Source organism: Perognathus longimembris, chromosome 10 (assembly GCF_023159225.1).
Source record: "Perognathus longimembris pacificus isolate PPM17 chromosome 10, ASM2315922v1, whole genome shotgun sequence".
NCBI lineage: Eukaryota > Metazoa > Chordata > Mammalia > Rodentia > Heteromyidae > Perognathus > Perognathus longimembris.
Window position 1 is genome coordinate 52,486,626 of NC_063170.1, and position 11,058 is coordinate 52,497,683.

Below are 11,058 nucleotides of genomic sequence, written 5' to 3' on the forward strand. Positions count from 1 at the left end.
CAAGAAAGGGGGTAGAGAAGACAGAAGGTTAGTGCAAAAGTCCATGTGAGGAACAATAATGGCCCAAAGCCATTAAGAAGAGAAGGAAATGAAAATTTTCTTAGGAGGAGAAGCAACAGGATATGAGCATCCTTTGGAGGTGAGAATGTGTATAATAATGTGTGTACAATATATAATATATAAAATAATAATTGCATGTTTTTGCTTTTGCACACTGTATTGTAGTGCCATCAGGCCATCCATTGAGATAAAAAGGAGAAAGGAGAAGAATCTGAGAGAGAAGATACTTGCTATTTTCAGTGGTCTGGGGATGCACAGGGGAGATATCAATATTCTTCCAAGTACAGTATAAAGACCTATGCCCACAATGTTTTGTAGCAAGACTTTGCATGAGATGGGATTGAGTTGGTCTGCATTCTAGTCTGAGTCCCTTGTCTCACCTAACAGAGCATTCCCGGGCCTTCAACAGTCCACAGCCAGTCCTTGGGCAGCACCAATGCAAGTGACTACACATAAAGGACTGGCAACTGGAAAGATGCCTAAACTGGAGTAAAAAAAGTTGAGAACTGGAAATGCAGATAAACCAGTAGCTAAAACCATAGTTAGTGATTGAGTTTGCACTTAAAGATAGTAGAGAGCTGGCAACAAGGCTGTATTCATTAGCGCTGCCCCTAACAGAGTACCACAAACTGAATCCTGTCAGCAATAGCAATGGGTGGTGGAAGGCTTGAGATCAAGGTGATGGCAGAATTGGCATCTGCTGAGAACCATGGCAAAGTATCTGTTCCTTGCCTTTCCACTAGCTTGTGGTTGCTTGCTAGCAATCTGTCATGCTTCTTGTTTATAAAAGGATCATCCTGATCTCTGCCTTTTCACACAGTGTTGGCCCAGGGTATGTGTCTCTGTGTCCAAGTTTTTTTCCTTTTTATAGGAATGCCAGCCATCTTGAATGACAACCCATCCCCAACAATTCCTCTGATTTGTCAAATATCCATTTTCCAATAAGGTCACATTCTAACTCTCTAGGGTTAGCATTTTAGCATATGAATTTGGAGAGGATACAGTCACCCTTAACATGGGCCAGGATTAAAATCTGGAGAACACCGATATTTAATATTCAGGCCCTCACCCTATTCTGCCTTATACTACTAGTATATAGTGCACTTCAGTTTCTCAGTCAGATTGCTAAATTCTTAGAGGTCAGGAAGTTTGTCTAAAAAATATGTCTTGTTTATTTTGATCACAGGATGCAGGACATTTCTGTTATGTTGAAGTGGCTAAAAACAATATTATAACATTGTCTGATGATGTATAACAAACAAGAATTGAGTATGTTAGAGCCCCCAAGGAATGTTTGGAACACAGTATGTTATGACACGCTGCCTTATAGACAACAGTTGCTAGACTTGTCAGAAAAATCGCCAAAGTAGATGTTCAAGATATATTTCAACTCATTTGCTTAAACAACTCTATGCCTACCATCCACAGCAAAAGGCTGTTTTTCTATATGGGCAACAGAAGGCGTAATTATTTGTGAGAATTTTCAATGTTTTCCCTTTGCTTTATGAAAGTAGCAGTCGATTATCTGTACTACTCTGTGTCTTTGCCAAAATCCCATTGTCTTTTTGAACACATTACAGTCCCTAGAGTTTTTGCAATTTAGCATGGGCTCTTGGAACAAACACATTTTAAAATTAATTCTGTGTGCATGTATCTTCAGAACTTTCCTGCTACAAAGAAGTGACTATGAGAAATATCACAGCATATGCTGTTACTTTGCTAGAACTAGCATGGGAAAGGCCATTGACACATTATCCATTTGTTTCCTGTCCCTCTATTTTAGAATCAGCCAGCAGTGAGGGGGCTTCATAATTCAATTCACTCTTCAAGCTTTTATCCCTCATTAAAATGAAAGGAATGGCATACCAAAGGCAAACTTCCCTTCCACCGTGAAAGATATCAGAGAAGGCCATGCCTAAGCAGCAGATTTATTCTTTTAGAGATTATTTCATGCCTAATTATATCCTTATCACATCCAATATGCAATAGCTCTCTAGTTATTATTTACTTATATTCTAAGAGACATTACATAACATCTACTTATATATCCCAAAGAAACTTTTGGTAGCTTACAATAAAGAAAAAAATAATGCCAAAGTCTCATAGAATAAAAACAGAAAAAACATATTTCTAAATATACAAAAATTTCAAGTTTGTTGAGATCACCTAAATAATATTGGGCCTGGTAACATTTTTAACTGCTTAACTTTTACTATGATGCTATTGGCTACTATTTTTTTTTTCTTCAGAAAGAGCTATATGGAATATAGCCTGTCACAGAATGCATACCCAATAAAGAAACTCAGATCTCAATACGACTTAACGTTTGGCCACTTAAACACACACTACAGAGATTCAAGTTCAGGTGGTATATGGCTATTGCAAGAAGTTTATAATTGTGTATGGTTTTTAAAAGAAGGTATTTCTGTATTTTTAAAGAATCAAAAAGTTTGTCAATTCCTGGTAAAAAGAAACCAGCAAACCAACTTGTAGATAATTAATAGTATGTTTCTGTGACATAAATTATCTTCAAATCATTCAGTAATTGGTTTGCCTTTCAATTATTCTACAGATAAGCTTTGATAAAAGTGAGTTGTGTCTCTGTAATAAAGTCAGGGGGTATTTGAGACTCCTTCCCTTCAAAATTTTCTAAGAACCCAGGCTTGGATATTTGAGAGTGAAGAGACTGAGAGGATCACAGTTCAATCAAGCCCAGAATGGGCAGAAAGTTAGCCAGACCCCATCTCAACCAATAAAAGCTGATGTGCTCCCCTCTGCTAAGAGGGAGAAGAAAATAGGAGGATTATGGTCCAACACAATGGGGTATATTCCAAGACCCTATTTGAAAAACAAAGAGAGCTACAGGTTTGGCTGAAGTGAAGAACATCTGCCTAACAAGCCCAAGGCCCTGAATTCAAACCCCAGTATGAGTGGGAACCACCTCACTAGGTGAAGTTTAAACATTTGCTGAAAGTACCTACTGTGTGTTAGACACTGGGAGACAGGAAATCAAAGAGGAAGAAAATGTTTTCCCTGCCTCCTACTTCTAGGGTTCTCATACTCCACAGAATGAGTCACACAGAAAAGGTGATTTAAATGTAGAAGACAGAGGGGACAGACCAGAGTCATGGTGAATTTAGCTCAACATAGAGTTTGGTAAGGTTTCCCAGAGGTCATAACACTTGAGCTAAGTAAAGAATAGATAAGCAGAGGAAGACAAGCAAGACATTTCAGCAATAGTGTGTGGACGGTGATGTCTCACAGCCTTGACTCCAGGTGGTTTGTCGAAGACACCACAATCATGACCACCTGCCTTCTGGGTCTGTTTATCATGCTGCTCAGCATGCACAGAATATGAGTTCCAAATCCTAGATCTTCTCCTAGGATGTTTTACAGGAGCTGGGGTGAGACACTGATAATTACTGAGCCAGGACTAAGAAGAGATGATGCTGGCAAGAACCCAGTGTTGCTGTCTCACCATCCAGAGATATATGGTGTCCCTACTGGAACAAGGTTAGCTGTGTTAAAAGTGGTGAGCTATTATTTCAGTGATGGCTAAGGAATCTTCTTTCTACTGCATTTTGTAAATCCATAAAATATCAAGCAAAGTATTGCTACTTCTTCTAATTACAAGAGAAGCCAGAAATTCAGAATGTTCTGTATGAAATACCCATAGTTTCAAATATTGAGAAGAACATGAGGATGCGTTTATAGACAAAGATGCATTCAGCTTCTCAGGCTGCAATGTGCAATCTCCTGTGCAGTTTGCTTTCCTTTAACCTTTTGAGACTTTTTCTCCTAAAGCTTTATAGCTGGACCAACTGAACTCTGACTCCATATCTGTCACAGATTCCTTAAAAAGATGACGTATAAACCATGTATACTGGTATTAGAATTAGGAAATTGAAAGGGAATACCAAAATTGAGAGACAAAGGGTAAAATAAGAGAAACAACAACAAATCAATACTTGCAAAACTATATGGTGTAAGTGAACTGAACACCTCAGGGGGGGAAAGGGGGAGGGGGGAGGGAGGTATGAGGGACAAGGTAACAAACAGTACAAGAAATGTATCCAATGCCTAACGTATGAAACTGTAACCTCTCTGTACATCAGTTTTATAATAAAAACTTTAAAAAAAAAGATGACGTATAGCCAAAAAAGTACCAACAGAGGCACTGATGGCTCATGCCTACAATGCTAGCTACTCAGGAGGCTGAGATCTGAGGACCCAAGTTTAAGTCCAGTCCAAGATAAGAGTCCACGAGACACTGATCTGCAATTTACCAGTGAAAAGCTAGAAGTAGGGCTGTGGGTCAAGTGGTAGAGGACCAGCCTTGAGTATAAAGAGCTAAGGGAAAGCATTACACCCTGAGTTAAGGCAGCAGAACTGTCACCAAGATAAATAAAAAGATGAAAAAATAAAGAACAAAGCCGGGCACCAGGGCCCAAACCTGTAATACTAGCTACTTAGGAGGCTGAGATCCGAGTATTGCAGTTCAAAGCCAGACCAGGCAGGAAAGTCCATGAGACACTATCTCCAACTAGCCACCAAAAAAACAGAAGTGGTACTGTGGCTCAAGTGGTAGAATACTGGCTTTGAGCTGAAGAACACAAGGGACAGTGCCTAAGCCCAGAGTTCAAGCCCCAAGACCAACCAAAATGAATGAATAAATATAAAAACATACGAGATCTAAATTTGAATTTTTGTCTTGATAAAGTGAGAGCACATTTTCTAGAAAAACCTATCAACCATTTTTTATCTGGAGAGTACATTATAGATTTCTGACTTCCCCATTCTCACCTTCAAGTGACAAATGAAGAAACAGATGACTTGCTTACAATCCATGATTTGTTAATGATAGTGTCTAAGTGCAAACACAGGTTTCAATGCACATCCTTTCCCTTCATTTAGGTTATAAAATTCCCTAGAGGAAGTCATTTGAACTTACAGGCCCAGCTATGGCCGAAGTCAGCTCTATACCCAGCTTTTCAATTATATGCATTAATAAATCCCCCCTCCCCGGCTCCATTATTTTCTTGGTTTAGCCACTTGAGTTTGGAAATAAAATAATCTAACAGGGTCAGCCATTGATTCTTTTCCATATTTTTATTACCTCATGCTTTGCCCTGGAATGGAATAGCTGGCCTTCCTTATGGTTACACAAATCATGCTAACTCTTTAAGACGTAATCACAGTCTACTCATAGCCTACTTCCTTCAGGAAAATTTCCTAGGTCTACATGCACATACCCCCCTTTCTTTAGAACTTGTAATCAACAACTTAACTACTGGACACTTTCTTACTGTCAGCTTATTTCAGTTCTAGGCATGGTATCTTCCAAAGTAGACCTTTACTTCCTCCCGTTCAGGAAGCTCAAAGATATTTTTTGGTTCTACCACTAAGAACAGGTACAGTGAGCCCCTGGTCACACACTCAGAGAACTTAGTTCTAAGAAAGTTCCTCAACATTCCAGCTCCAGGTATTCATATATCCAGTGAACCCCAAATCAAATATCAATTATACTTCACTATAGTAGCCTTTGGTTGTACATACCATTTACTTTTGCAGGGGAAACATTGCTGAATCATTTGACTTTTATTGCTTTACATAGTACAATTATTCAGGAATGAAAAATGTAATTTTCTTTGTTCTTAGGTCCAGTTTTAGGGAAGGATAAGGCTATTTGAGGTGTACAATGAGGCAAGAACCTATCTTATTACTTTCTCTATATTCTGTATTTTCAAAAAGTACTAATGTGAGCCAAGAAGACGGGGGAGGGGGACAGGGATGCCAAATAATCCATTTCTTCAAACAAAGAGAGAAACACATAACTCTGTTGGGGAGAAATCTGGTTTCACAGTTACTGAGCTCTTGCAAAAGGTTAGCATATATAATGCAAATTGTATTTTGCAGTGACAAAGCAAACCTTAATTTTGAATAGAGGTGCAAATCCTGTGCCTCAAAACAAATATGGATAAATGAATCATGGCTTGACTTAAAACACACTGGTACACATACATTGTTAAGGAGGACTGGCCCTTAAACTTTATGAAAAGCATGACTTTTGAGTCATGCTCAAATAAAGTCAAATAAGTAAAAGAATAAAGATGGAATTGCTGTGTCCAGCAGTGACTCAACTGCAGCTATAATTCCATGGGAGGAGATAAGCTGAATCACATGGAAATGAGCAGGAAGAACACATTCCAGTATATTTGGTCAAGTCATGCAATCCTCTTGAAGTAAATGCTTTGGATTACCCCTTTCAGTTGTCACACACACAGACATGTGTATACGCACCTACCATGTTCACACACACAAGATTCATGTAGATTATTTGTAACCCAGACTTTAAGTTCCTACTCAATTAAAAAAGGTCCTGTCAACCTGAACACTACAGAAAATTGTTTACAGTGCCCACGTTTATATTCCCTCAGGAGCAACTATAAGTAACAGGTTCACATGAGGAAGCCACCCAGCCCCGTTACTACATCATTTAGAAACAGATGGTGCAGTTGTGCCACGCCAGCTTCTACATATTCACTCCACCATTCTGATAAAGGAAGAAAAGCAAGGAAGTAGCATCATTTATACATTGCATAAGTTTGGCTGAGAAGTTTCTTGTTAGAGTTCTAAATGAGCATGACTGTCATAGTTTACTGAAGACTTGTAAGGATGCAAGAGGGATACACTATAAATGACAACCACATGTTTTGAAATGACTCTGTTTAAAGTCTCCTTTGTGAACTAGGAAGATGGCTGGGTGGCCCAGGCACATTAAGAATGAAAGCAGTAGAACAAATATGCAGTAAAAATGAAACCCAAGTAATTACCTATCAAATTTATGAAAACAATGTCACCTTCTCAGCCTCTGCTCTTTCCCACTTGTTTTTCTGGGCTCTTTCCGAACCACATATAGAAAAACTAGATTTATGAGCTAACACTTCACCTCCATGCTTCTTGCTGTTTGATATGTGTGTAGAAAAAGAGGCTAGGCCTTTCTCAGCACGAGTAGAAATAACCTCAAGTAAACTAGTATCTTTCATATGTTGCTGGAGACTAGTGTTGTTTTCTGTACAATAGCTCTGGCCAGTGTCTTTCATTTAAAAAACAGGATTGGGAATCAAAATGCTTCATGGCTCCAGTCCTATTCTTGGCTATCTACTTGGGATTTCAGATAAAACCGCTCTAGCTCTTAGTACTTTGGGTAATTTCAATACTACTAGGTCTTTCAGAAACATTAAAACTGGTAAGACAGAAATGGGAATCCTGTTAAAGATTAAAGAAAACTAAAGGAAGTATAGCCTTTTGTTAATAAATAATAATGTTGATTTTCTAACTGCTATATGTTACATATTACCTATGTTATATAAACTGTTATATATGTTATATACTGTGAGAAGAACCTGGGTTAGAGCGTATCAGAACTCTACCTGCATATAGCAGGCACTTGAAAAGTAGTGTGTGATACAAAGTATTTGGTTTTGTAGGGTGCATTATATTTTGTACAATAACCTTTTTTTTTTACCCAATTCAAATTTCCTTTACATAGATAATTCTTCCTCCCCCCTTCAACCTACTCTTCTATCAGTTAACCTCTGGCTTTCTCATCAATTCCTAGTCCATTACAAACTCACATAGTTTACAAGTAACTCATATTTTTCCATGACTCATTTTAGCTCATCAATTCTCTTTGCTGGCTTTTAATTTTACCACAATGACTTTTGTAAATTTTTAAAATTATTTTCAATGTTGTTTAAAAAACTAACAATCTGCATTCCAAACTTTCCACTTAGAGAAAAAGAATCAAAGGATAGTTTTCCAGAAATGCATTACGATCTTTCCCACTCATGGAATTATCTGGAAAAGTTATTTTTTTTCTTATAATAAAGATATACATGTTTATCTTTCCCGTATAGCCAACAACTCCCAGGTAGCTTTGCCGAGGACATATATTTAGCAATAATTTGTTGTGATTACTAAAAATAGTTTGAGGAAAGGGCATCATTACCAATCTACCCTGGAGTCTCTCTGATGTTGAGGTCATGTATAAAAACAGAACCAACTTGCTCCTCAAACAGCAGCTTTGAATGGATTTAGGTAAAGCATACAAACAGGTCAGAAAAATCTGGCTTTATTCTGAGCTTTCTCCGGTGGCTAGAGTTTCTTAGTACTGCAGCTGTGAACCTTCCTGGTCCCACTCTAGTACTTGACCTAAGCATTTACTTAAAGGTCAGAATTAGAGAGCCTGTGACTGTTAGAGGTAATGTTTTATCATTATGGTTTTTTCCTCCTCCTGGCGGAACAGTTTTCTTTGTCAAAGGACAGGATATCTTTGGTTGGTGCAGTCCTTATTGGAAAAGATTGTTGAGATGGAATTCCCAAAATGCTATGAATAAGAATTCCAAGCTGAAATATCAGGTCCTGTGGAACTAACACCCCACCTTAAAAAAAAATACCTAAAAAAAAAAAAAAAAAACTTTTCCTAATGAGAAGATTTCTGTTCTACTGTGTAGTCCAAAGTATATACAGTTGACATGCTAAGGGCCACTGCAGGGTTGGGGGGACAGAGAAGTGGGGGGAGGGATGGTGTATACACCCACCTGCCCTCTCTCACCTAGGGAAGGAATTGTTTTAGTAAAACTGACATCCAGGCGTGTGACAGCTGCAAGTATTCAGTGGCACTGGGTGATGTGTGTACATATACAAGGAAAACAAACAGAGAAATCTGTGCTACCTCAAGATAAGGATGTAATGTAAATACAGGGAAAATCTAACGCTTCACTACACACACATATAATTCAGACTTAAATGGCAGCAACCGAAAAAGCTACTATTTAAAGAAGCAACTTTGATAGGACTAGGGCCTCCACTGGTTTTTTCCTGAAGGCTAAAAGGGTGCAGAGTCATCTCCAAGGGACAAAAGAGAATGTTGACTTTCCTAAGTCACTCCAACTGGGCACCTGGCTGCTATTCTGCTCCTTGCCCTCCACTGCCCTTACCCCCCCACCCCCATTACCTTTCTGGGAGTGGAGAAAATTGCCCCCCCGAATCTAAAGCAGCTGGGGTCACTTTAGCCTGGTCCCAGTCTCAGACGCAGAGAGTCTTTGATGCCTGCCTGTCATTGCGAAGCTTTTTGCAGCTTCACTTTATTCAGCCGGTTCACAGCCGGGCTGGGAGGGCCTGGGCAAGCCAGAAGGTGGCGGCGAAGTCACCTTGGGGAGAGGAGAGGGTCACAGGGGGAGTAGGGGTAGAGGTGCTGACCAGGGCACACAAGGACGAGATTAAGGGGGGGTCCGCTCCAGCGCTGGGGTCGGTTTCAAAGGTGACGGTGGATTCGAGAGAGAGCCGTAGGCAGGGAGGACCCTCAGGCGACCCCAGTGGGTGATCCGCAGACCAGGTTAGGAGTGGGGGCGCCCTTCGGAAAGTCACCCGCAGCTTCGCCTTCAGGGCTCGCTTTTTCCCGGCTGCCCTCGGTCCGCACCAACCGCTCGGAGGCGCCGCCCGCCCTCCCGCCACCCGGGCGCCGGTACCTGCCGGGCGCGCCCGCCCAGCGCACGCCCAGGAGGGCGGGCCCGGAGCTGAGCGCAGCCGCCCGCCGCGGGAGAGCGCGGGGAGCCCCGCAAAGCCAGCCAGGCCTCTCCGGGCAACGCGGGCTGCTCGGCGCTCCCCGAGCCTCGCGGCTCACACAGCAGGACCTGCCGGCCGAGCTCCGGGGTCAGCGGGCCCCGGGCGCACGGCGTGGCCAGGCCAGGCCACTAGAGGGTCCCAAGCAGCTCCGGGCCGGCGTGGGCCTCGGGCGTTGGGCTTGGGGGGGAGGGGGGGAGGGCTCGCAACCCCTTTTCCAGGGCGCGGTTCCCACCACTCCCCGCTCCCATTGTTCGCCCCGCCCGCCTAGCGACGCCCGGGCGCAGCACCCCGGGCCTCCCCCGGGCGCCCCGTACCTTCTGCTGCCGGCGAGCCATGTCGGTGGGCTGCTTGGCGTTGAAGGGGTAGGCGATACAGCGCATCACGAACACGTACAGCTGCAGCCTCTTCTTCCTCTCCTCTTCCTCCTTCTGCAACCGCTCCAACTCTTCCTTCTCCTTCTCGCTCACCACCGACGGGCTGGGGCTGGAGGGCCGGCCGCCGCCAGCGCGGCTGCTGGGCTGCAGCCCCCCGGCCCCGCCGCCGCCGCCGCCGCTCCCGCCGCTGCCCCCGCCGCCGCCGGCGCCCACCCCGGCCCCGGAGCCGCCGCCGCCGCCGCCCCCTAGCCCGGCGCTGCCCGCCGAGCCTTCGCTCGTGCGGCTGGGGGAGAGGCGCGCTCCGGACGCGGCCGAGCCGAGCACCTCCTTGCCGCTCTCCTCCTCCACGATCTCATCGGATTCCTCTTCGCTGGACGAAGGGTCCAGCATGGTGGCGCCTGGGCAGGGAGAGGGGGGGTGGTGGTCCCTAGAACTACCCCCGGCTTGGGGTGCAAAAAGGTGGTCGTGGGAGGGGTGGGGTGCGCTGGAGGCAGCCGGGGATCCGCTCTTCCCGGGCGGACGCTTCTTCCGAGGTCAGAGAACCAAGGCGCCGCTGCTTAGCCTCGGCCGCCGCGAGACTGCTGGCTTCCGCCCGGCGAGCGCCAGCTGGGCGCAGACACAGGGGCGCGCGCGGGGAGGAGAAGGAAGAGGCGCGCGTGGGGCTCCGAGGTGGGCAAGGGCGAGAATCAATCGCGAACCCCGAGCCCGCAGCCGGATGCCATCTGCAGCCGCCGAAGGAGGCGCCTCCAGAAAAGATGCCGAGTGTTGCAAGCTGTCGGTGCAGCCAAGAGCCGGAGAGGCATCTTGCCGATTGGGGAGGGAGCGGCGATTACGTGTTTATTGGCTTAACTCTCCCGTGTCCGCGGCGGAAAGGGCGGCTGCAACAGGACTCGGGCTGCGGGGGGGGGGGGGGGGGGAGAAGGGGGTGAGCCGAGCGCCCTCAAAGCCTCAGCACCTCCAGTACTCAAGAACCCTAAGGCCTTCTTCCCTTCCC

General features: G+C 44.2%; 1 protein-coding gene across 3 annotated transcripts in view; it reads right to left on the minus strand.

The window, feature by feature from the left end:
• Positions 1 to 10,625, minus strand: part of Cadps (calcium dependent secretion activator) — a 429,166-nt gene extending 418,541 nt beyond the window's left edge. For all 3 annotated transcript variants that reach the window (XM_048356072.1, XM_048356074.1, XM_048356073.1), the window contains exon 1: positions 10,005 to 10,625. In XM_048356072.1, coding sequence (XP_048212029.1) covers positions 10,005 to 10,454 — 450 coding nt within the window. In that variant the 5' untranslated portion in view covers positions 10,455 to 10,625. The remainder of the gene's footprint in view (positions 1 to 10,004) is intronic.
• Between the last annotated feature and the right edge of the window lie 433 nt (positions 10,626 to 11,058).